Source organism: Notolepis coatsorum (assembly GCF_963971535.1).
Source record: "Notolepis coatsorum genome assembly, chromosome: 19".
Taxonomy (NCBI): domain Eukaryota; kingdom Metazoa; phylum Chordata; class Actinopteri; order Aulopiformes; family Paralepididae; genus Notolepis; species Notolepis coatsorum.
Genome location: NC_140183.1, coordinates 5,109,023 through 5,136,065, shown reverse-complemented (window position 1 = coordinate 5,136,065; position 27,043 = coordinate 5,109,023). Strand labels below are relative to the sequence as shown.

The 27,043-nt window shown below is 44.7% G+C and overlaps 1 protein-coding gene across 2 annotated transcripts; it reads right to left on the bottom strand.

Moving 5' to 3' along the window:
• Positions 1 to 792: 792 nt before the first annotated feature.
• On the bottom strand, positions 793 to 20,267 carry LOC311246716 (tyrosine-protein phosphatase non-receptor type 2-like). 2 transcript variants are annotated; one of them, XM_084336936.1, is made up of 9 exons: positions 20,099 to 20,267; positions 11,349 to 11,439; positions 11,113 to 11,213; positions 8,397 to 8,495; positions 8,052 to 8,183; positions 5,744 to 5,953; positions 3,230 to 3,394; positions 1,473 to 2,029; positions 793 to 1,038 (listed from the first exon to the last, which is right to left on the bottom strand). In XM_084336936.1, the coding sequence occupies exons 1-9, from the start codon at positions 20,153 to 20,155 to the stop codon at positions 849 to 851; spliced, it is 1,602 nt and encodes a 533-aa protein (XP_084193062.1). In that variant the 5' UTR covers positions 20,156 to 20,267; the 3' UTR covers positions 793 to 848. The 2 variants fall into 2 exon arrangements, with proteins under 2 accessions (XP_084193062.1, XP_084193063.1); XM_084336937.1 differs by having other exon boundaries at positions 1,473 to 2,026.
• Positions 20,268 to 27,043: the final 6,776 nt, after the last annotated feature.

Below are 27,043 nucleotides of genomic sequence, written 5' to 3'. Positions count from 1 at the left end.
GGGTGTCTGACCCCAAAATGGGGTCCGGTCGCAGACACACTGGCCCGGACCGACTGGTGTGTCCTGTTGACACAATGGAAGAACAACAGGCGCTCTGGAAAACCCCTCGACGCATGCGTGAAAACAGAACAACATTTTAATTGCAGGAAAAAAGCTCGGTGGTAGTTGACCTCTAGTCTCTGGAGTCTCGTCTTCCTACGTGTCTATGGTAGTTGACCTCTGCGGTAGGATCGCAAGTCACACCATTTCAAATGCAAAATGTAAAGCAGGTCCTTGGATGAACAATAAACAATGACCTATGACCTTTACAAATAAAGAATGCAAAAATAAAATGGTCAGAATATCCTTTTTTTTTTTGTGTGTACTGTGCCTTTTAAGTACGTTTCTTTCTAAAGCATTAGCTCCGATACAGTACATTCATCATAGTGACAAAAGGAAAAAAAAACGTAAAACTTAAATCATCGCGCTGGCACCAAGATCCTGAGATGTTACCATTTTTGTTTTTAAAGATCTTACATGGAAAAATATACACACACTCACACACACACACTCACTCACTTGATCTAGCGCTCTGGCATTTTGACCTTAAGAAATAAATATCCCCAGTTTATACACACACACATTACCATCTAACTCTACTTAAAGAAAGTACCCGTCTCCAGGTACTGGTGCAAAATAAGATACGGGTAAGTGAGTCTGAGGTGACCTAGAGAGAGAGAGAGAGAGAGAGAGAGTTCTTCACTGGGAGTACACGCCCAGCGCCAGGGCCGCACCCCCCCCCCCCCCCCGGCGCCCACGTTCAGCGGTACACCCTGGCAGCAGGCCCGGCGCCAGGAGGCCCACCACGCTCAGCAGTACACCCAGCACACCAGCAGGCCCAGGGCCAGGGCCGCGCCGGCGCCCACGTTCAGCAGCACGGGTCTCCAGTAGAGCCAGCTCTCCTTCTGCCTCTCCGAGTCGCTCAGCCTCTGCTTCATCTGCTGCAGCTTCTGCGCCGTGGTGGCGATCCTCTCCTCGCGGTGCCTCTTTCGAACAACGCTGGGGAGACAATTTGAACACGTTAATAATATGGTTAGGCAAAACTATAAAGACGAGTTTTTTTTTTTAATCGATATCGTGCGACGGGGGGGGGGGGGGTCTCTCGGTTCTCGTGAATTACGTGACGACGGTCAGAACGACGTTCTAATCAAAATAATCACATCATTATTTATAATAAATGAACAGTTTACCTCCACCATCTGTTCTCTTCCCTCCAGGTAAGATTGCATCCAGCTCACTGATAAACTCATCAAAAGTTTAAACCAATTGCTTTTAGCTCGTCAATCAAAATGGAGTGACTGTCGAAGGCCTTTTGTAGCTCCAGCGTGACCATAACTAGCAGCACAGTCAGAGTTGTAACAGTACATGGGATCGAGTACATAAGAGCACAAAACCTCCCGCTCTCGCCCCCGTCGTCGAGCTGTTCTACTTACTTTCCGGAGTCCTCTGCCATGTGGTGGTTTTGACAGAGTGTGTCGACCCCCCCGTCTCCTGAGCCGGCCTGTGGTTCCAGGCAAGGCCCTGGCTTACCGGCCTGTGGCTCCAGGCAAGGCCCTGGCTTACCGGCCTGTGGCTCCAGGCAAGGCCCTGGCTTACCGGCCTGTGGCTCCAGGCAAGGCCCCGGCTGACCGGCCTGTGGCTCCAGGCAAGGCCCCGGCTGACCGGCCTGTGGCTCCAGGCAAGGCCCCGGCTGACCGGCCTGTGGCTCCAGGCAAGGCCCCGGCTGACCGGCCTGTGGCTCCAGGCAAGGCCCCGGCTGACCGGCCTGTGGCTCCAGGCAAGGCCCCGGCTGACCGGCCTGTGGCTCCAGGCAAGGCCCCGGCTGACCGGCCTGTGGCTCCAGGCAAGGCCCCGGCTGACCGGCCTGTGGCTCCAGGCAAGGCCCCGGCTGACCGTTGGGCCTGTTGTCCAATTGAGGTCTGGGTGGCGGAGGAGGCGGAGGCAGGTCTGGCATCACGTCATCTTTGAACGTCACACTCCGATTGTTCTGCTACAGTGGGACGGGACACAAAGACGGGACACGTGAGGCTGAGACGACGAGAGGCGCTGATCAGAGAGCAGTTACACACAGACAGGACCGCGTGTAGTCTTTTACCAACACACTTGCAGTTCCGCGTTCGGGTTCCGCCATCTGATATAACAGCGGCGTGATTATGTTAGCGTAGTAATATCTATACTTTTCAAGAAAACAAATGCTGTATCTCGTCGGTGGAGAACAAAAAGACACGTCGCCTTTTCTTTAAAATCCTGTCGAAAGTCTGGGAGAAGCCGTTTTCCTTAAAGCAGTGTTTTCTCGCTCTCTTAATGGTGTTGTGTGTATCGTGACTCAAGTATCGTGATAGTATCGTATCGTGAAGCCTCTGGTGATTCCCACCCCTACTATCCACCCCTGTTTGTACGTACCTGCACATAGACCTTTTGCATATCTGTAGATACTATATCTGTACATATCCTACTCATACTAGTTACGCTGCTGGCCAGTATGACTACTACCATACTGTCTTGTACATAGTATACTCCCTGGCCGAGGCTTTGGCATGAACGTCTTAATACTATGCAAGACTACTACTACTTTGACCTTTCAAATCCTGCTCTCTTTCCTTGCTCCTCCAATCACAACTGTTGCTTATTGGAGGAGAAAAAGAAAAGAGGGCGGGGCTTGAGGAGGGCCAAATCCCGGGTGGCGTAGTGGGCAAGGCGCTCGCCACGAAATCTGGAGACGCTGGGCTTGCCTGTTCGAGCCCAGCACTCCACATTTGTTTTCAGTTTAGCTGGTCGTCCGTACTAATACACATTGGCCGTATTAGGGGGTGGGAAACTGATGGGTGGGGATCGGGCGTTGTGGACAGCGACTCCTACAGGTCGGTTGGTGCGCCTGCGCAGTAGAATCAGGAAGTGTCGGGGGCAGCGTGAGCCTCCCACGCGTTACTCCTCACCACTGAGAGATCGAGCTGCACAGGTGAAAAAATGCGACTGCTGTTACCTCAAGTACCGGAGGGGACTTGTGCTATGTTTGACTTAGTCCACATTGCAGCCGGCTTGTGGGAGGCAAGAAACAGCGTTCGTGACAAGGGAGGGTTGAATTGGATGATAGGAAACTGGGATGGGAGAAAATATAGAAAAAATGGGAGAAAAAGTGGATAAAAAAAAAAGAGGAGGGCCAAATCCCCATGATCACAGCGCCACCTACCTGTGCCAGCTGTGTGTCTCTCAAGATGTACTTCCTGCCCTCCAGGACGGCCCGGTAGGAGAAGCGGAGCTGGTCGGCGGTCTGGATCAGGCCCATGCGGTAGTCCCTCATGTCCAGCAGAACCCTCTGGATGTCCACGGAAGACGGGTCGCTCCTCTTGTCCATCTGCACCACGGGTCAGGATTGAGATGTTTTATGGGAAACTTGGGAAAGAATGTGTAGCTAATAGGGGTGTAAGGTACACGTATCCGTACAGAAGCGTTTCAGTGTGTGCCGTACCGTACCTAACTAATACAACGGTATGTTAACCACTAACGACCGCCCACCGGGGGCTGTTTTTTTCACAATCTAATAGAATTATTATTATTATTATTATTATTATTTTTACAAGTCGATTATTAATTATTTCAATATAGAATATTCGTCGACAGCCGTACAAGTACAATTAGTTACTGCACTTCCACCCCCGCGTGGAACATGGAAAGCCAAACTTTCCCCCACTGTACCAAAAACCCGTACCAAACCGTGACTTAAAAAACCGAAGTATGTAACGTACCGTGGTTTTTGTGTACCGTTACACCCCTAGTAGCTAAAGCTCATGCTTGGTCTCTAAATGGTCCAGAACGCATCCACCTGACCGCATCCCCAGACCGACAGTAGGGCAGCGCCAGCATGTGGTAGTCTACACCCTCCCCAGACCGACAGTAGGGCAGCATGTGGTAGTCTCTACACCCTCCCCAGACCGACAGTAGGGCAGCGCCAGCATGTGGTAGTCTACACCCTCCCCAGACCGACAGTAGGGCAGCATGTGGTAGTCTACACCCTCCCCCGACCGACAGTAGGGCAGCATGTGGTAGTCTACACCCTCCCCCGACCGACAGTAGGGCAGCATGTGGTAGTCTACACCCTCCCCCGACCGACAGTAGGGCAGCATGTGGTAGTCTACACCCTCCCCCGACCGACAGTAGGGCAGCATGTGGTAGTCTACTCTACACCCTCCCCGACCGACAGTAGGGCAGCATGTGGTAGTCTACACCCTCCCCAGACCGACAGTAGGGCAGCATGCGGTAGTCTACACCCTCCCCAGACCGACAGTAGGGCAGCATGTGGTAGTCTACACCCTCCAGACAGACAGTAGGGCAGCATGTGGTAGACTACACCCTCCAGACAGACAGTAGGGCAGCATGTGGTAGTCTACACCTTCCCCAGGCCGACAGTAGGGCAGCATGTGGTAGTCTACACCCTCCCCAGACTGACAGTAGGGCAGCATGTGGTAGTTCTACACCCTCCCCAGACTGACAGTAGGGCAGCATGTGGTAGTTCTACACCCTCCCCAGACTGACAGTAGGGCAGCATGTGGTAGTCTACAGCCTCCCCAGACCGACAGCAGGGCAGCATGTGGTAGTCTACACCAGTGGTTCCCAAAGTGGGGGTCGCGAGATGATTTTTTATGCAGTCAGGCCACAGAACTTAGAAGTAGGCCAGGCCAGTGTTTCTAGTTGCAGTGGCGCGATAGTTAGATAACCTAGGTGGGGAACAACCAGTAGATCACTGCAACTCACACAAGTTGGAGAACTATCTCTCTCTCTCTCACACACACACACAAAGAGAGCTGCATGTGATTGGTGGAGGCGGGACCCTTACAAAAAACTAAAAATCCATCAAAATCAGTATTGTTGCTAATCATTGACACATGCTAGCCTGTAATAATCCCCCCCAGAAAAATCTACTTTGTATTTGATATATTGCAAATATATGCCATCACACACACTGGCATTTAAAGGGTTAGAATTATAAAATGAATTGAACGTGGTGTTATGATCAGGGCTGAAGTTGAATAAAAGATTTATGAAAGAAAAAGTGGTATTTCAACATATAGTCATATTTCTATGGTGTTTTTGAAGAGGACAATTTAGTCCCTTATGGTAAGAGTGAGTATCTTTTTCAATCTGACATTACAAAAAAAACTGAAAATCCATCAAAATCAGTGTTGTTGCTAATCATAATCATACATATGCTAACCTGTTTTTTAACAATAATTTGTGATGCCATCACAAACACTGGCATTTAAAGGGTACAAATAAAAAAATGCCTGCACCAGAATGCAGGAAATGAAGTCTGTAACAAGAAATGTCCTGGTGGGGGACCCCCAGACCCCCTGCTTAAAAAGTGGCCTGACTGGGGCTATATTTCGCACTATATTTCCTGGCCTGAATGATTTCCCCAGTCCGACCCTGGTTAAAAGCCTCCAATTTACTAGTGTGTGTGCGTTTGAACGTTTGCATGTTTCAACCATACATACAAAAAAAATAAAAAAAATTATAATAATAATAATAATTTTTTTTTTTATTATAATAATTTTTGTACCTCCTATAATAGTGGGGGACGCGGCTCTCTGACACCGTTATTTCGGGGGTCGCGGCCTGAAAACGTTGGGAACCCCTGGTCTATACCAAACAGACCAAACCATCAATCCCACCGTTCTTTGCATCATGTTACGTTCAACATGCTCACCAGAAGCAAGCAGGTGTCCACCAGGGAGAAGGTCCCGGAGCGTCCGATCCCCGCACTGCAGTGCACCACGGACGGCCCGTGTTCCGGCCCCAGTGCGCCGGACTCCCGCACCTTGAACAGGAAGCTCAGGAAGGAGGCGGGTGACTCCGGGACGCCAAAGTCGGGCCACGTGGTGTAGTGGAAGTGATGGATCTCCCGGGACTCGCCGGTCTGGACCAGCGAGAGGGAGGACAGACGGGTTAACCCTAACCCTAACCCACGTGGTGTAGTGGAAGTGATGGATCTCCCGGGACTCGCCGGTCTGGACCAGCGAGAGGGAGGACAGACGGGTTAACCCTAACCCTAACCCACGTGGTGTAGTGGAAGTGATGGATCTCCCGGGACTCGCCGGTCTGGACCAGCGAGAGGGAGGACAGACGGGTCGTGTTTTTTTAACCCTTTCACTGCCACACGACAAACGGTTAATAACCCTTTACTATCACACAACCGACGGTCGCTGGTGTTTTTATGTACATTCGAAATTGAATTCGACATTCGAATATAATGTTGACAGCCCTACTACAGACTGTTAACCACCTGTAGTGTGGCAGTGAAAGGGTTAACCTTCTGTGTATTGTCGCAGTGAAAGGGTTAACCGTTTGGTAGTGCGGCAGTGAAAGGGTAGAGATTTACACTACCAAAGGGTTAACCCTTTCACGGCGACAATACAGAAGGTTAACCCTTTCACTACCACACTACAGGTGGTTAACCGGGCTGTCAACATTATATTCGAATATCGAATTAAATTTTTCGAATCGACATAAAAACACCAGATTCGAACATGAACGGAGAAATTCTAATTTGAATTGAATGTAAACCGACTGTGCCTTTAAGACGGCACGGTGGGTCTTGCGACATGCTGCCATGTCGCAAAGTGTTGTTGTTGTTGCCGGCAGTTGGCGCGAGTGTTTGAACGTCTTATCTTGTGAAGTTATTATACACAATATTGGCGACGAGGATTATGGATTCTTTACTCTCACATCTCTCTCCGTTCCTCGCCCTGCCTGGCGAGCCACCAATTCTGTGGATTCACTGGCTGGAATCTTTCGACAGGTTCATAATAGCCGTCGGGCTAGCCGATGCCAACGACGTGAGGAAGAGACCGAGAACGGATTTTTCAGACTCTCGGAAATGCACATAATTATGGGGATTGTATCACGCTGCTGTGTGGACATTTCTCTGCTCCACAGAACGCGATGCTCCGGCGGATTGTTTTGACGACAGCAGGCGGGTGAGTCGGTCCAAATAATTACTGGTCATGGTTATTTTTAGTCTTGCAATTTTAAAGCCATTTTTTTTTACGCTAAAATTCGAATTAGTCTACAATTCTGCAACGAATATCGAATTCGATTTTTTTTTAAGTGACAGCCCTAGTCTGTAGTGTGGTAGTGAAAGGTTAACCTTCTGTAGTGTGGTAGTGAAAGGTTAACCTTCTGTAGTGTGGTAGTGAAAGGGTTTACCTTCTGTAGTGTGGTAGTGAAAGGGTTTACCTTCTGTAGTGTGGTAGTGAAAGGGTTTACCTTCTGTAGTGTGGTAGTGAAAGGTTAACCTTCTGTAGTGTGGTAGTGAAAGGGTTTACCTTCTGTAGTGTGGTAGTGAAAGGTTAACCTTCTGTAGTGTGGCAGTGAAAGGGTTTACCGTCTGTAGTGTGGTAGTGAAAGGGTTTACCTTCTGTAGTGTGGTAGTGAAAGGGTTTACCTTCTGTAGTGTGGTAGTGAAAGGGTTTACCTTCTGTAGTGTGGTAGTGAAAGGGTTTACCTTCTGTAGTGTGGTAGTGAAAGGTTAACCTTCTGTAGTGTGGTAGTGAAAGGGTTTACCTTCTGTAGTGTGGTAGTGAAAGGGTTAAAGATTAAACTGGACTTTGAAGAAGTCCCTTATTCATTGCAACGTAGTCCTGCGGCAAACACACACATGCAAACCTTCCACTGACCTGATGCTTGGTTCTAAGTAGGGATGTCCGATATTATATCTTATATATATAATATAATAATATATAATATAATATATATATTATATAAAAATATCGGTATTGGTTTTAATTTATTTAACCTTTACTTACCCAGGAAAGCAAGTAAGAACGAATTCTTATTTTATTTATTGTCAAAAGTATGCATAATGTTGTGTTAATTCCACGACAATTGATATGTAACGTTAATTACCTGAGGGGGGGAAACCCCGCATACCATATCGGTATCAGAAATTAAGAGTTGGACAATATCGGTATCGGTAAAAAAGCCAACATCGAACATCCCTAGTTCAGGGTGCTCACCTTTGTGTTGTGCAGCTCCAGCACCGTGCAGCAGGACTGGTCGTCCTCCGAGAGGAGTCTCACGACGAACCCGGTGTCAGTGAAGGACATCTGCTGCTCCTCTGTGGTCGGCCAGTACTGAGCACACTTCTCCTGTCCAAGACAAACACCAACCGGGTCGTTCAAATGCCTAATCCAACACGGGATGTTTCATAATATTCAGCGACTGCAACAACAGCTGAGCTACTTGGCAGATTATTCCACGAGGCCCACGACGGGAGCAGACCAGAAGCACCGCAAACTAATTTAAGAGCAAAATGGCCATTTCTGCAATATTCCGGGGACATAAAAGAAAGGTTTACTTACGGATCCTTTTTCGATGACTCTGTTGAGCATGATCACAGCTTTGGAGCACTGCTCCCAGATCATCAGCCAGAAGTGGCCACAGGTGTTCCTCAAAGGGCCCTGTGGAAAGGTTTACAGCCAATGAGGGAACTGACCTGATCTCAAACCCCACCCTCTTTTCTTGATCCTCCAATCACAACTGTTACTTCCCTCCTAGAGTAAAGTTATTGTTGGTAAAACAATTTGTGTGGCATAAAAGAAGCATAGAAAAAGACATGTAGTCAAGATGATTAGTAAATATTATGAAGTGTAATAGGTATTTACTACATGTTTACTAGTAAATATTATGAAGTTGGATTTCCATATTCCTACTTATGTATAAGATACATATTCCCACTGATGTATAACAGACATATTCCCACTGATGTATAACAGACATATTCCTACTTATGTATAACATACATCTTCCCACTGATGTATATCTTAGGGATGGGCGTGAGTAATCAATTAATCGATTACTCGTAGCTATGAGAAAAATCGATCTAAAATTATTAATAATTTTTATGAAAAAAAAATAGTTTTTTAAATTTTATTTGTTTACATATTTGTTTCACATGTATGTGTAAGATTATAACTGTTTGTTGGTTTATACGTGAATGAACAAAATGAAGTAAAAAATAAAAAATAAAAAAGTAACGTTTTTTTCCCTTTTCGAGTAATACACGATCACTCGAGTATAGCATGCAATCAATCGATCTGGATTTTTCTTTAAAATGTCCGTCCCTAATACATATTCCCACTGATGTATAACAGACATCTTCCCACCGATGTATAACAGACATCTTCCCACTGATGTATAACAGACATCTTCCCACTGATGTATAACAGACATCGTCCCACTGATGTATAACAGACATCTTCCCACTGATGTATAACAGACATCGTCCCACTGATGTATAACAGACATCTTCCCACTGATGTATAACAGACATCTTCCCACTGATGTATAACAGACATCTTCCCACTGATGTATAACAGACATCTTCCCACTGATGTATAACAGACATATTCCCACTGATGTATAACAGACATCTTCCCACTGATGTATAACAGACATATTCCCACTGATGTATAACAGACATATTCCCACTGATGTATAACAGACATCTTCCCACTGATGTATAACAGACATATTCCCACCGATGGATAACAGACGTATTCCCACCGATGTATAACAGACATATTCCCACCGATGTAACGTCACGGTGACCAAATGCGTCCACATTTTTATAGGATTCTATCACATTTTCATAACAATAGCGAATATTACTTACCCTGCGCCGTTTTCATTGAGGTTTCTTACAAATTAACGATGTTTTATTTGTCCTATATATGCGGATAACATTTAAAATCTTAAATTGTGCCATTTTGTTTCCCTTTAGACAACAAACATAATGCTAATGATGCACTTTTGTTAAGATAATTAGTTTACCATTCGCGGTCACTGTACTGAGGTCGCATTAATAGTTTACCGCTGTTCAGATCGCGTCAAAGAATAGACGTGTCGCAGTGACCTGTGACCTGTGCTAAAGGATCTTGGGAAATGTATTCATGTAGTTTTCAACATTTTCACCTTTTAATTTTAAACCAATGCTGCCATCTAGTGACAACAGAAAGTGTTGTGTATCGTCACCTTGAGAGGCACTTCCGTAAACACCGTCGCCCAAAAACCCATTCTAGAGATTCCCACTTTTTACTGGGAATGGGGCGTGGCCGAATTTGGTCCGAGACAATAAGAGTGACTGCGATTGGTCTACGTTCCGTTATAACTAGGGATGTCCGATATTATCGGCCTACCGATATTATCGGCCGATATCAGCATTAAAATGTGATATCGGAAAATATCGGTATCGGTTTTCGAAAAAGAAATATATATATATATATCTTTTTTTTTTCACATTTCTATAACCTTTTTTTTGTTTTGTTTTTTTTATCCACTTTTTCTCCCATTTTTCTATATTTTCTCCCATCCCAATTTCGTATCATCCAATTCAACCCTCCCCTGTCACGAACGCTGTTTCTTGCCTCCCACAAGCCGGCTGCAATGTGGACTAAGTCATACATAGCACAAGTCCCCTCCGGTACTTGAGGTAACAGCAGTCGCATCTTTTCACCTGCGGAGCTCGATCTCTCAGTGTCGAGGAGTAACGCGTGGGAGGCTCACGCTGCCCCCGACACTTCCTGATTCTACTGCGCAGGCGCACCAACCGACTTGTAGGAGTCGCTTGTTCACAACGTTCGATCCCCACCCTTCAGTTTCCCTCCCCGTAATACGGCCAATGTGTATTACTGCGGACGACCAGCTAAACTGAAAACAATGTGGAGAGCTGGGCTCGAACACGCGAATCCTAGCGTCTCCACACTGGTGGCGAGTGCCTTGCCCACTACACCACCTAGCCGCCTCATTTCTATAACCTTTATTTACCCAGGCAAGCAAGTAAGACCAAATTCTGATTTTATTTATTGTCAAAAGTATGCATAATGTTGTGTTAATTCCACAACAAGAGATACCGGTATGTAATGTTAATTACCTGAAATTATTATTTTTTTTGGGGGGGGGAAACCCTGCATATATCGGTATCGAAAATTAAGAGTTGGACAATATCGGTATCAAAAGCCAACATGGAGCATCCCTAGTTCTAACAGACGTCTTCCCGGCGCCTGGAGGACACGGTACCTGAGCCAGGATGTAGACCCGCTGGGCTTCCTCCATGGTGACCAGGTTGGCGTTGATGTAGTCGTTCTCACAGTTGTGCAGCTTCACCCGACTGTGATCATCTGAGAGAAGAAGAAGAAGAAGAGAGACCAAACCACGAGGTCTTACATCAGAGAGACACCATCACAGGGAGTAAATATGATCACTCACGCGGCATGAATGTATTAATATGAAAGTGTATTATATTATATACTTACAGGGGCTGACGTCCCTGTACCGGTTCAGGTTGCGATTGAGCGGCCGGTTGGCCACTTCGCAAGAATGCTCGTTGGCTTGGGTACGGATTTCCTGTCGAGGACAAAAACACAAAACCACAGCCACCAACACATTTACCAGCGTGTTCAGAGTATTCCCTCCATCCTGCCACAACCAACACATTTACCAGCGTGTTCAGAGTATTCCCTCCATCCTGCCACCCACCAACACATTTACCAGCGTGTTCAGAGTATTCCCTCCATCCTGCCACCCACCAACACATTTACCAGCGTGTTCAGAGTATTCCCTCCATCCTGCCAGCCACCAACACATTTACCAGCGTGTTCAGAGTATTCCCTCCATCCTGCCAGCCACCAACACATTTACCAGCGTGTTCAGAGTATTCCCTCCATCCTGCCAGCCACCAACACATTTACCAGCGTGTTCAGAGTATTCCCTCCATCCTGCCAGCCACCAACACATTTACCAGCGTGTTCAGAGTATTCCCTCCATCCTGCCACCCACCAACACATTTACCAGCGTGTTCAGAGTATTCCCTCCATCCTGCCAGCCACCAACACATTTACCAGCGTGTTCAGAGTATTCCCTCCATCCTGCCAGCCACCAACACATTTACCAGCGTGTTCAGAGTATTCCCTCCATCCTGCCAGCCACCAACACATTTACCAGCGTGTTCAGAGTATTCCCTCCATCCTGCCAGCCACCAACACATTTACCAGCGTGTTCAGAGTATTCCCTCCATCCTGCCAGCCACCAACACATTTACCAGCGTGTTCAGAGTATTCCCTCCATCCTGCCAGCCACCAACACATTTACCAGCGTCTGGCAGGTGTTAATATCCTGAGCCCGTCTCTCTCTCTCTCAAGTAGCCAAACATTACACTATAAAAACGAACTGGATGGTTGATGTTTATCATTAAAGGTCAACCTCCACGTTGTATTTTTGTTCAATAAACAATGTGGACTAGGCCAACAGTGACTTTCATGAAGAATTGGGAAAAAAAGTATTGAAATTGACCCAGTTTTAGCGTTTTTATCAAAACATTTTGTCTGCCCAACACAATCAACATGCACATGCATATTTTAATCAATGGTTTATAACGTGCACATGTAATGTCGTCACAACAGGTATTGGTCACCAGGGGGCTCTGTGACCCTACTCCTGTGCTCTGGGAGACACAGGCAGTAGCAAGGAGGCAGAGCATTATTTTCGGCGTTGGGTGCATGATGCGCATGCGCTGTGATCACACAAGGCAGCCAACGCCGGAAATAATGCCGTTTTGAGCAGTTTATAAAAAATATTTAAAATGTTTATTAGCAACGCAGAGCTTTCAAACCATCCCGTATCTCTGTCCGAAACCCTCGTGCAACTGTGAGTACATTTGAAATGTCTCTGTGATACTTGTATAACGAACGGTTCGGCCAGAACCAGTCCTTCATGGTAAATCTAGGTTGGTTTCCTATTAAGGAGCAAGTGACTGTGGATTCACTCGATGCATCAGTCACGAAAGGGGCTATGATGAGCTTGGCAAGCCAGAGTAAAACACAGTTTTCATTCAATCAATCAATAACAACATTAACCAGACTCTCGTTGTGTCTATTATGCTAACGTTACCTCATTGTGTCTATTCTACAAGCTTTAACGTTACCTAGCCTCTCGTGTCTATCTGCTAACGTTAGCATTAGGCTAACTAACGTTACGTCCCTAACCCCAACACGCGTAACTAATCAGCGATCTTTTTGTCAGACTAAACTCTCCGCTCGGTGGCAAATTGTGTTGATGTCGGTTTTGTTTCATCAATAAATGAGGCAGAATACACAGTGACTGTATCCTTTTTTATTGCACTTGTTTCTTGCTGCAAACATACAAAAGACATCCTACGGGAGACATTAAAGATGGTGGCGTTCTGTTTTCGTTCAGACTCCCCAAACAGTGACGCGTCTCTCTTCTGACCAATCAGTGGTCTGCAGTTTTTCACGTGTCATTTCTGGAGCTCTCATGCTGATCATCAGCAGCCCTGCCTCCCCAGTCCCACACGGAGACAAACTGAGTACTTTATTTTAGTGGAAAAGCAACATTAGATTCGGCTCATTAATATGCAAGCCACACCTGTTGTGACGTCGGCGTTTGATAAGCTTTTTTGATTCGCGCGTGCATGTTATTCGTGCGTGGACCTTTTTAACTCTTTCAGAGTGGCATTTCCGGTGTCAAATGGAAAAAAATAAATAATGAAATTATATACCAATGATGTAAACTACCCATAATTGATCAGTAGGGTTTAACCTAGAGGTTGGGCTTTAAGTCTGATATAAGCCATTCTCCCTTTCTGTGTGTGCGTGTGTGTGTGTGTGTGTGTGTGTGTGTGTGTGTGTGTGTGTGTGTGTGTGTGTGTGTGTGTGTGTGTGTGAGAGTGTGTGTGAGTGTGAGTGATAGTATTGACTGAGGATGGTCAGATGTTGATACTTAAAAAATAATAATACATAATAAATGTATGTACATGATCATGCAACATTTAAAAAAAATTGTTGTAGGAATGGTTTGGGAGAGGGACTGAGGAGGGGAGGGGTTTTAATTTGTGTGGTGTGATAACAATGTTGAAATTGAGAAGTTTAGACTTTAGTTTAGTTTTACAACTGAAATAAACATTTTGTTATTACAGAGAGTAAAGTACCGAAAAAAGGTACCGTCGGGTACCGATACCGATTCCCAGGTACTGGTACCGCTATCGGTTGAAATGTGAAAGGTACCCAACGGTAATCATAACTGAATAAACACACTATCCTAAAGTGTTTCAGTGTTGTTGTTTACCGCAGGGCTTGCAATTTTGTTTACAAAAATGGGTTCCTTGAAAGGCATTATACAAATCTAAGAAAATATTATCATCATTATTTACAATTTAAAGGAGTATCTCTTCCAGGCTCATAATTTGTTCATTGGCTCACCGTGACTGTGTTTGAATTTGTGATGATAGAATAATTACAAGGATTACACGAATAGTATGCTTTGTAAACTACAAGCTTGGCCAATGTAAACAAATGTTCTCTCCCCAAACTGCATAGTGCACCTTGAACTGCCCAATGAAATGTTCAGATCGCCGCAGTAATCTTTTTAAGCAATTATTTTTCGCATCGACTTCATAATTGATTCAGTCAATTAATCATGACACCCCTTCATCACACAGAACACAAGTTGACCTAACTGCTGGTTTTTCATTATAAAATCTGTACTTAAAATATTTTAGAAATTGTGATCTTTACATACTGTATAATGCTAGCACTAATAATAGATGAATAGCAGCATGAACAAAACTTTTTTTTAAATAGAATATGACAGGTGAAAAAAATGCCAAATTCCCTATAGCAACTCTATTCACCAGTACACAAATATACAGAATTGTCTAATCGATATACAAATATTTTGTAACACATTTATTTTCAGATGCCGACATGGCCGCGTGCATCAATAAGGAATGTGTATATTTTCTATTGACATGACATATCTACAGTCTACAGATGTCAGAAGACAAACAGATATAACTTGAGAGCTCACTTGCATGTTCTGTGTATACTCTGCATGGAACACAGTACTCTGTAGCTAGCTAGGGCCTAACAAAAATAATGGTTGGTTTCAGGTTGCCGACCGACCCTGCCGATTTAGGTGCGACCCAATATATTTTATGAGTTTAAAAAAAAATTATATATTAAATTTTTTTTTTTTTTTCTTTTTTTTTAGAATAAAGTTTCATAGAAATCTTAGTCAAACATTTAGTATTATGGATATTAAACATGCTGGCAGAGTACATGCATCCATGTTGTTGTGAACATTTTAACCCTTTCACTGCCACACGACAGCCGGTTAACCCTTTCACTGTGACAATACAGAAGGTTAGCCCTTTACTATCACACAACCGACGGCGATGCTCCATCATTAGCATCATTAGCTCCGCATCCGCGGAGCTAATGATGCTAATGATGGAGCATCGCCGTCGGTTGTGTGATAGTAAAGGGCTAACCTTCTGTCGTGTGGCAGTGAAAGGGTTAATTAAATAAAGAAATTCCCTATCCATAGTCGCCGTGGGAAAGAATAAAAAAAAAAAAAAAAAAAAATTCCCTACCTACCCATGGCCAAACTGACAACCAACCTGAAACCAACCATTATTTTTGTTAGGCCTAGCTAGTAGCTACTGTTCAAATGTATAGGTTCAAGTTTTGTTTTGTCACATATAAGGTACATTAGAGTGAAATGCTTGGTTCTGTATGAGCCTCCTGGGATTGTGCTTCATACAGTAAAAAAATATAATAATAATAATAAAGACCAAACACTATAGAAAATATACAATATACAAACTAAAGTACAAAATGAAAACAATGAGGCGTTGCAGACTTTTCTAAAATGCTCAAATGAGGTCTGGATGTAGTCTGGGCTGAACGATTAATCGATTTTAAATCGAAATCGCGATTTGGAATGATGCAATTATCAAATCGCAAAGAAATAAAAAAATGTATTTAACCAGGAAGTCCCATTGAGATACAAGATCGGTTTGGGAGAGGGAGGTAAGGGGTTTTAGATTGTGTGTGTTGTGAAGTTTAGACTTCAGAGAGGGAGAGTAAAGTACAGAAAAAAAAGGTACCGTTGGGTACCGGTATCGATTCCCAGGTAAAAAGAAACATTTTCAGGCTCTGTGTCCTGAAAAGACCCACCGCGTAGGCCAGATGCAAGGCGCATTTTACAATAAACCTCCGTGGGGCTGCTTAAAAATATATATATATTTAATCGCAATTGCAATATCTGTCAGAAAAATCGCAAATTAGATTATTTCCCAAAATCGTGCAGCCCTAATGTAGTGAATGAATGAAAACTTTATTTAACAGATTGCAGAATGGGTACAATACAGTACGGCTCAATACATACAATTGTAAAGGGGATGCAGACCTGAGAAAGACGTTTGTCTTGTTTCCATCAGGGTCCCCCATTTTCAATTCATATAGACATTTATGACATACACAACATACATGACAAATCTTTTTGTAATAAATAGAGTGACATTCATGCTATAGCTACTGACTACTGCTAGTAGGGCACTGGGGGAGAGAGACAGCTGCTCTGACAGGGTCTCACATTCAGAAACTGGTTGTGTAATAAGTAATAACAGAAATGTAGATAGAAGCTTCAATTGGACTGAACATGTCTCCGTGTTAATAATTTGCAAATAGTCGAAGACAAAAATTTTCAAATAAAGCGAAATGCCAACAAAGATTAAAGATAAAATATAAAAATAAATGGTGTAACGTTTTGATAATATAAACCGGGATGCTGGGTTCGGTAACGTCATCACGTGCCGCGTGTTTCTCGGTAAGTCTGGGCGAGTTCTCAGAAGCTGCACGTGTGACGTCAGCTGGTGTTGTTAGGCAAGGAAACTATAAAAGAAGGAAGGGTCAACACGTCCGAATACTAGCGTTATATATAGACCACTGCACTTCTGCGTTACATGGAGCTCGTGGGGGGCTTGACGTCAAGGCTCTAATCAACATGGATTCAAGCGCTTGCTGTTACATTACTGGCTGTTAAGGTGTAATGATTAAGTTCTTTGATTTGATCAAGGTCTTTCGGTTTATTGTGTTTGTTAACTTAACCATTCATAAGAAGGGAGATGTTATGGTGATGCTATTACCCCTCCTGCCGGTAATATGTAGGAACTGTCATCTAGGTTTGAAGACTACCGGATGGCGTGAATATTTTAGGCAACCAACTTGTGTTTAGCGTTTCTCTGATTGGCCACTACGCCCATGTGACCACGGCAGCGCGAGAGAGCTGCAGCGCGGAAATATGCTGTCTATTGCCATTCTCTAAGACAAACTCTAACCTTAACCAGCTCCTTAACAGCGCCTAAACTTAACCCTTCTAACCTTAACCAACTCCAAAACAATGCCTAACCTTAACCTTAACCAACTCCGAAACAATGCTTAAAGTTAACATGCCTAAACTTAACCGGCGAAAAGAAAAAAAGAAAAAAAATGTTAAGGGAATCGAACTTGTAACCAACAGGATCCACAGCAAGGCAGCGCTGCCAGTTGAGCTAGTTGTCGATGTCTAAAGAGGGGGGATTACTGCTACATAATGCTGCCGCGACAGAGCTCTGCTGCTGCCGCGGGGGCGTGGCTAGACGCAAGTTGGGCGTGGCTAGACACAAGTTGGTTGCCTTTAATATTTAGGCCGCCGGATGCAATAGCCTCCAGCTGCAACCGCGGAGCAAGCCCCTCACTAGGTGTGGCAGCCACAGAGAGCGGAAGTTTCTCTTAAGGGTTAGGTAACGGGAGCGCGCGTGCACGTGGCGTCATTAGCGTGCGTGCAACCAGTTTTGATATCAGCAACGCAACACTGGTTAGGTTTAGGCCCTCATCTAAGAGAGGTTAAGGTTAGAGTGACAGTCAGGGCTGGTAATCCTTCCTGTAACAAAGCAACATAGGCCCTCAACCATGGAGGTTAGGGTTAGGGTTGGGGAAGTATTTTACTGTATTGTACCCATTCTGCAATCTGTTAATAAAGTTTTCAATCAATCAATTCCTGGCCGCGACCCTCTCTCCAACCGCACGTCTCAACCGAGCTTGGTCAAGGGGGAGGGGCTAGGCCCAATGTGGAGTGACGCTAGCGCTAACTTCTGCCAATCAGCGCGCGCCTGCCACACCACAGCGTCTAGTGAGGGGCTCGCTCCGCGGTTGCAGCTGGAGGCTACTCACCAGATGGTGCGACGTCTTCTTCTACGGTCTCGAAATGTAGAGGGCTTAGCGCGAGCTAGGGGCTAGCAGCTATATGTATTACTGAGAGCATAACAATAAAGAAACATACTGAAACACCTCCCACCCTCCCCCGCTTTCTCCCATGAGCTCAAAATACCGGAAGTGTTGCGGTGACTTTGGTGTCAGTTCGATTGAAGCCTAAATACCAGCTATCTGAGGAATTGATTGATTGATTGAAAACTTTATTAACAGATTGCAGAATGGGTACAATATAGTACGGCTCAATACACACAATTGTTAAGGGGATGCAGACCAGAGAAGACTTTCGTCTTGTTTACAATGTACATTGTCCTAATGTACAGTCTCCTCCCCATCATATGTATATACTCTGTCAGGATCTATGGGTAGCAGTAGTGTATATTTGCATATCGTATATGTCACAAATGTAACAGTACTATATACCTGTATGTCATGTATGTCCCTATGCCATAAATGTCATGTCATATGTTGTGTATGTCATAAATGTCATGATTAATTGAAAATGGGGGACCCTGATGTAAACAAGACAAACGTCTTTCTCTGGTCTGCATCCCCGTAACAATTGTGTATATTGAGCCGTACTGTATTGTACCCATTCTGCAGTCTGTTAAATAAAGTTTTCATTAATTCATTCACGAACTGCAGGGTGCGTGATTTTTTTTCGTAGCCGCATTTTGTGGAGACGCTCTCTGATTGGCCACTGACGTTTCTGGTCATGTGACATGTGCGCCCAATCGTGTGACGCCTGTTTCTTTCACCAGTTAAGCTAGGCACTCTTTCGAAGTTGGTTAAGGTTAGAGTTTGTCTTAGAGCAGGGCGATAGAACACCAGCCCTGATTCCAAACTCTAACCTTAACCAACTTCGAAAGAGTCGCCTAAGCTTAACCAGTGATAAACTAGGCGTTAGGTAGTTTGCATGCTGTTCGAGGCGGAAATGGGCAAAGACACAGGCGTCACGCGATTGGGCGCACATGTCACATGACCAGAAACGTCAGTGGCCAATCAGAGAGCGTCTCCGCAAAAGGAAAAAAAATCACGCGGCGTCCCCAAGGAAATATTAGATCAACCAATTACGTTAGTTAACTACGATTATTCCGACTTTAAATAACAAGTCAGATCAGATGGCTGATCCAATGATTCAACTCAATGTCGACCGAACTGAAAGTTTCCACACTTTGGCACCCCGGTCCCCAACAATGCGTTCACGCGCTACACAGTGACGTCATTTACCCGTCCTTCTTTTATAGTTTCCTTGGTCGGGGGCGGGGAAACGCGTCATCAGACCTACGTGCCGCGCTCGCGCTGCGAGTCGACGCCGCAGAAAACACGGGACGCTCGCGCCGCTCAACTTTTTTTTGTTCTTACAATTTGTCTCGCGGCGTGAACTACAACAACTCACGACTGTTTACAACAACAACACATGTATTATTATTAAAACAGCCAATGACAGCATTAATAACGTTGACACGATGCGGGTGAGAAGAAGCCATGATACCAGAGTTTGTGACAACAAGGAACTCCCGAGTTGATGCGCCGTTTTATTAGCTTTTTCATTATTAATATAGGAAGTCAGAATGCAACATAAAGCCTGTTAGCTCGAACCCTAACCCTGATATCATATAATATATAACCCGTATATACAGCAGTGGTGCTGCAGTCCGGTACAGCCTGTTAGCTACGGAAGTCCGAGCTAGCTAAGTAAGTAACTTACTAGCAAAGAGGGTTAATGTTTAGTGACTAGCTTCCCTGACAGTGTTGGGAGACTAACTACATTATGACTCATTATAATGACGATGAGCAAATACACATCAGCTCAAACTAGCTTGCTTTCTGCAGAGCTTTCTAGCTGTATGTACCTTAATAAGCTAACGTTAGACCAACACCAGCTAGCTAGCCTGATAGCAACCGATCGTCATAGAAACAACACCACAGGCCCCCGTGTCCCCCCGACTTACGTTGTACAGGTTTTGCCATCGCCCGGTCGAATCTATATCTTCAAATGCTTGCTCCATGTTTTAGTGTGCCAGTTTGTCTCGGAACGATTCTAAGATGATCCTTCTGATGTTTGTAGTAACGCTGTTTGCCAAGTTACTCCTCCTCTCTGACAGCCATGTAGACGGGGAGCTAATAGTTAGCTAACCTAGAGATCATCCCAGCAGGGAGTCTGTCTGGTCAAGCAGGGTCCAGCTGCAGCGCCGGAGAGTAGGGTCCAGCTGCAGCGCCGCAGAATCCTCTCACTGGGCAAGCCTGTGGCAGCCACAGAGGGATGATTATGAATGAATGAAAACTTTATTTAACAGATTGCAGAATGGGTACAATACAGTACAGCTCAATACATACAATTGTTAAGGGGATGCAGACCAGAGAAAGACCTTCGTCTTGTTTACATCAGGGTCCCCCATTTTCAATTCATCAATTCATGTCGTCGTCATCTCTGGACTCCAGCCTTGGACCAGGTCGGTGTGCCGTTGCAATGGCCAGGGGCTCCGGCAAGTTATTTCTCCCCAGAAGCTCAGGAATCAGTTGAGACATAAGATGGGTGACGTCTCTCTACCCTCGGTAATGTTCACGTTTCTATTTTTTTTTAGCTGTTTTATGCGTTTCATTCATATGATCCTGTACATTATCTTCATTCATATGATCCTGTACATTATCTTCATTCATATGACCCTGTACATTATTATCTTCATTCATATGACCCTGTACATTATCTTCATTCATATGATCCTGTACATTATCTTCATTCATATGACCCTGTACATTATTATCTTCATTCATATGACCCTGTACATTATCTTCATTCATATGATCCTGTACATTATCTTCATTCATATGATCCTGTACATTATCTTCATTCATATGATCCTGTACATTATCTTCATTCATATGATCCTGTACATTATCTTCATTCATATGATCCTGTACATTATCTTCATTCATATGATCCTGTACATTATCTTCATTCATATGACCCTGTACATTATTATCTTCATTCATATGACCCTGTACATTATCTTCATTCATATGATCCTGTACATTATCTTCATTCATATGATCCTGTACATTATTATCTTCATTCATATGATCCTGTACATTATCTACATTCATATGATCCTGTACATTATCCTCATTCATATGACCCTGTACATTATCTTCATTCATATGACCCTGTACATTATCTTCATTCATATGACCCTGTACATTATCTTCATTCATATGACCCTGTACATTATCTACATTCATATGACCCTGTACATTATCTACATTCATATGATCCTGTACATTATCTTCATTCATATGATCCTGTACATTATTATCTTCATTCATATGACCCTGTACATTATCTACATTCATATGATCCTGTACATTATTATCTTCAGTGACGCTGACCCGTGTCTCCAGCTCGGACACGTGATCCCCCAGACTGTCCAGTTTTGTCTGGATTACATCCAGTTGGGTGTATATATATGGGGTCTACCTTAGAATCCAATGTAGTGCTGAACCCCTGGATAGCCTCCACAGTGTCTCCAGGTGGATTTGCACCGGCAACGCCACCTCCACCGGGCTCGCCATGACACCGGTTGATTGCAGGTGTGCCCGGTGTGTATAGACACTCCTGTCAGAACACTGGCTGTCAGAACACTGGCTGTCAGAACACTGGCTGTCAGAACACCTGTCAGAACACCTGTCAGAACACTGGCTGTCAGAACACCTGTCAGAACACTGGCTGTCAGAACACCTGTCAGAACACCTGTCAGAACACCTGTCAGAACACTGTCCGGGGTGAGAAAAGCACCGTTTTGCCTCAACAAGGAAGACTATTGTCAAGTTTGTTCTTATTTTCCCCACTTGAAGGGCTCAGGCAACGTGATCAAGGAAGGATATAACTCTGTGACTTCTTTGACCTTTGTTTGTCATTTAATTGGTTGTCACAATAGCAGGTTATAAACCTGAAAGGGTATGAAAGAACAATGTTGATTGGTGAAATAAATAAATAAATAATATATATATATATAATATAGGTCATGTATGGTATGTGGTATATATATATATAAATAAATAATAAATAAATAGATAATATATATATAATATATAGGTTATATGGTATATATATAATAATAAATAAGAATAATACAAAATGTCCAATGTATTGGTAAATGCTGAATGAATGTTCATAATGAAAATGCATTTGGTAATTGTTTATTTGAATGAACTGATCATATAGGCTAAATGTATTAATGTTAACTATAATTTATGGTATTATTATAGCCTATGTATTTATGTTGATGTTGATGTTCAGGATCAAAATTAAAAGAACGATTGTCAAAGTTGAGCTAAAAGTTCATCTTATTCGACTGAGCATGTTGGTGCGCTGGCTCCCTCTATGATGAATTGAAAATGGGGGACCCTGATGTAAACAAGACGAAAGTCTTTCTCTGGTCTGCATCCCCTTAACAATTGTGTGTATTGAGCCGTACTGTATTGTACCCATTCTGCAATCTGTTAATAACATTTTCAATCAATCCATCAACTCCGCCACCATCCAAGCTACCTCTGTGAGCTCCACAAATCATGTAAAACCCAGATTCAGCTCAAACAAGGGACTAAACACGTTTCGCAATTATGCCACATCAATGTGGAACGCCCTACCCAAAGCTGTAAAGGAATGTGAATCACTACCCACCTTCAAAAGCACTCTCAAAGAACACCAACAGGAGACTGCAATTCGAAACTGGCCCCTACAAATGTCCTAACCCAGTTGTACAATAAAGACCAAGCATGGCTTTGTCAGTATTCCAATGTACAGTGCCCCGCCCCCCCCCCCCTACCCAACCCCCCCCCCCCCCACCTCCAATGTACAACCCCACCCCACCTACCCAACCTCCTCCAATGTACAGTTTCTATGTCAAATGTATGTCAGTATTCCAATGTACAGTGTGTGTCCCCCCCTACCCAACCCCCCCCCCCCCCCCCCCCCCCCCCCACACCTCCAATGTACAGCCCCACCCCACCTACCCAACCTCCTCCAATGCACAGTTTCTATGTCAAATGTATATACACTCTTTTTCTGGATTTTTTTAGTATCACAAACAGTACTGTATTTGCAAATCTGGTATGTCATAAATGTATAGATGTAGCAGTACTGTCTATCTGTATGTCGTGTGTGTCATGATGAATTGAAAATGGGGGACCCTGATGGAAACAAGACGAAAGTCTTTCTCAGGTCTGCATCCTCTTAACAATTGTATGTATTGAGTTGTACTGTACTGTACTGTACCCATTCTGCAATCTGTTAATAAACTTTTCAATCAATCAATCAATGTGATGTGACGTCAGGACGGTCCATAATGCAGCCCCAACAGTAGTAACAACATCTCTCCACTAGAGGGGGCTCTACAACCAACTTATAATAATGTAAACAGATACTTTCTACTAGAAAGCCTGTTTAAAGGCCAACTTGCAGGTTGTATTTTTGTTCAATAAACAATGTGACTATAGGCCAACGCTGACTTTCATGAAGAGGGGGGGGGGGGTCGAAATTGACCCAGTTTTAGCGTTTTTATCAAACATTTTGTCGACCAAACCACAACCTCACGCACATGCATATTTTAATTCAGATTCAGATTCAGATGACTTTATTCGCCATTTTATACAGGTACAAAATGGAACGTGATTTGACATTACAGTGCATACTTTTTTCACAATTAAGAACAATACAACAGTAAATTAATAATTTTAAGTAAAGTGCAAGACAGGACAGAACAGTGAGACAACAATAAGACTGTGAAAGTGCGGTGGTTGGGGACATGGATACAGTGCAACACAAAGTTCAAGTCCAGAAGTCCAGCCCTAGCAGCTCGCCATCAAGGGGGGGGGGAGCAGGGGGAGACCTGACTCGTTTACCAGGCGAGCTGCTGAGGGGAAGAAACTCAGTCTGTGGCGGGACTTTAGTGTCTTGGGCAGCCGTAGCCGTCTGCCGTGGGGGAGCATGGTGAAGAGGTTGTAACCCGGGTGGGCGGGGTCTGCCATGATCTTCCTCGCCCTCCTCAAGGCCCTGGTGGAGTGTAGGGACTCGAGGGAGGGAAGGGGGCAGCCGATCACCCTCTCCGCCGAGCGTATCACCCGCTGCAGCTTGGCCTTGTCTCTGACCGTGGCTGCAGGGAACCAGGTGATGAAGGAGAGGGTGAGGATGGACTGGATGATGGCAGTGTAAAACTGGACCATCATGGTCCTCGGCAGCCTGAACTTTCTCAGCTGACGTAGGAAGTACATCCTCTTCCGGGCCTTTTTATTGAGAGCGATGGTGTTCAGCTCCCATTTCAGGTCCCGGGAGAGTGTCATGCCGAGGAAGCGGCAGGACTCCACAGAGGCCACCGGGGTGCCTCCCAGAATGATCGGGGCTGCCTTCCGCCTGAAGTCCACCACCATCTCCACTGTTTTCTGGGCGTTGAGGTCCAGGTTGTTGCAGCTGCACCAGCTCAGCAGCCTCTCGATCTCCCTCCTGTAGGCGGACTCGTCCCCCCTGGATATGAGACCCACCAGGGTTCATAGCGTGCGTGTGTCATCTTAATGATGACGTCGCATCAGGTGCAGGGCAGCGAGGGGGCTCTGAGAGTCACAGGCAGGTAGTGGCAGGAAGCAGCCTTCTTGCTACTACTAGCCGAGGAGCTAGTCTCTGTTTCACCTAACAACACTATTGCTCCGTGATCATTGCCATTCATCTCTAAAGCTAACCACTATTTGTAAAAGCTATCAACATGCCGCGACGTGTAGCTTGCTAGCCGGCATGATGCGTGCAGTGCTTTGCCCCACAGGTCTGAGAAGAGGACCTGCACATTTTACTCGTTCCCCAAACTCCTCTACATGCCCGATCTAAAATGGTTCACGACAGTAGCCATAATGCTAACGTTAGCGTGGTAACGTTAGCCAGTAGTACTATGACCCGGACGGGCATAAGGCATAAGTTGCCTGAAGCTAGCGTCTGATAAGCTTTTAGATTTTAGATAACATTTAGCATGTTATTCGTGCGTGGACCTTTTTAACCCTTTCTGAGTGGCATTTACGGCGTCAAATGGAAAAAAATAAATAATGAAATTAGATACCAATGATAAACTACCCATAACTGAAGAGTAGGGTTTAACCTGCAAGTTGGCCTTTAACCTTCTCTTCCTCATTCACATTACAGTGTGAACACATTATGAGTGCATTATAATCATTACAATCAGAATTATTAGTTATTAGTTGTTATTAGTCATTATTATGTCATTATTACGCTTTGGCAACATTGTATATATTACATTCATGACTAGAATAAAGACTATTGAATTGAATTTAATTTAATTGCAATTCAATGGATTCTGGGTGGCTAGTGCTACATCTGTAAAATGATTACCTGATTGAATGATTATTTTGTAATTTAATGAGTTTCTGTTGATTGTTTTACTGTTATTGCTAATGTTATGGATTATGGTATTTTTTATTGTGTATATGTTATTGTTTGTATGTTGGACTTGCTTTGGCAATAAGTACGTTGATATTTCATGTCAATAAAGCCTAATTTGAATTTGAGAGAGGAGAGAGAGAGACAAGGAGAGAGAGACAGAGACACAGAGACAGAGAGAGAGTGTGTATTTTTCAGTGTGACAGTCAGACACAGAGACAGACAGACTGCCACCACTCCTAATATACTGCTGTCTCAACCAGAATACACTCACACACACACACGCACGCACACACACACACACACACACGCGCGCACACACACTCACACACACACGCGTGCGCGCACACGCACTCTCACACACACACACGCACACACACACACACACACTCATACATACCCAGACACAGCCACACACACAGACACACGCACGCATTACCACACACACAGACACATGCATGCACAGCTGCAGGTCTGACGAGCACAGAGTTGCCAGTCGATAATTCTTGCTATTTAAAAATATTCCTCTTCTTCTCCCCCACTACTCCTCCAACGGGTGGTGGATGGTTTTATGTTGACGGTAGATGGGGAAACACAACTAACACTCGTCTTTATTAAATGTTGTTTTGGGTTTATCCACGGGAATGCACACCTGGTTGCGTCTATTATGGAGAGAGAGGCGGGGGGTCTCATCTCCATGTACAGTAGCCGAACCGAAGACACACAACAACAGACAGACAGCTCAGTGATTGAAACCTACGTGTTTGTGCGACCATGTCCACCTGAACAATGGGGGATAATAATAAGAACGAGCCGCCTCGGGGGCCTGGAGGGAGGATACCGCAGGCGGAAGACGGCCGCTGCTGCTGGAGCTGGACCGAGTCATGTGAGACAAGCCGGCGGCAGCAAGGCGCACGGAGCCGGGGAGAAACCACCGCCTCGCCCCGCTGGTGCTTCACAGCGCGTCTCAGGCGAGAGAGCGTAAAGGGGGGCGTAATAGCATAGGTCAGTGGCCAATCAGAGCGCAAAACGGGAACCCGGAAACACGAACGCGTTGGTAAAAGCATACACGCAGCGTTATTTTTTTCCGTAGCCGCATTTCTGGCAAGACGCTCTCTGATTGGCCGATGCCTGTTTCTACACTGGTTAAGCTTAGGCACTCTTTCGAAGTTGGTTAAGGTTAGAGTTTGGAATCAGGGCTGGTGTTCTATCGCCCTGCTCTAAGACAAACTCTAACCTTAACCAACTTCGAAAGAGTGCCTAAGCTTAACCGGTGTAGAAACAGGCGTCACACGATTGGGCGCACCAGAAACGTCAGTGGCCAATCAGAGAGCCAATCAATAACGCCACCCACACGATCAAAGTTCACTCTACAACCAGGAAGCACCTCCCACCCACGTGTTCAGAGTTCACTCTGAGAAAACAAAACTTAAGAGTGTCGTTGTCTTTGTAGAATAAA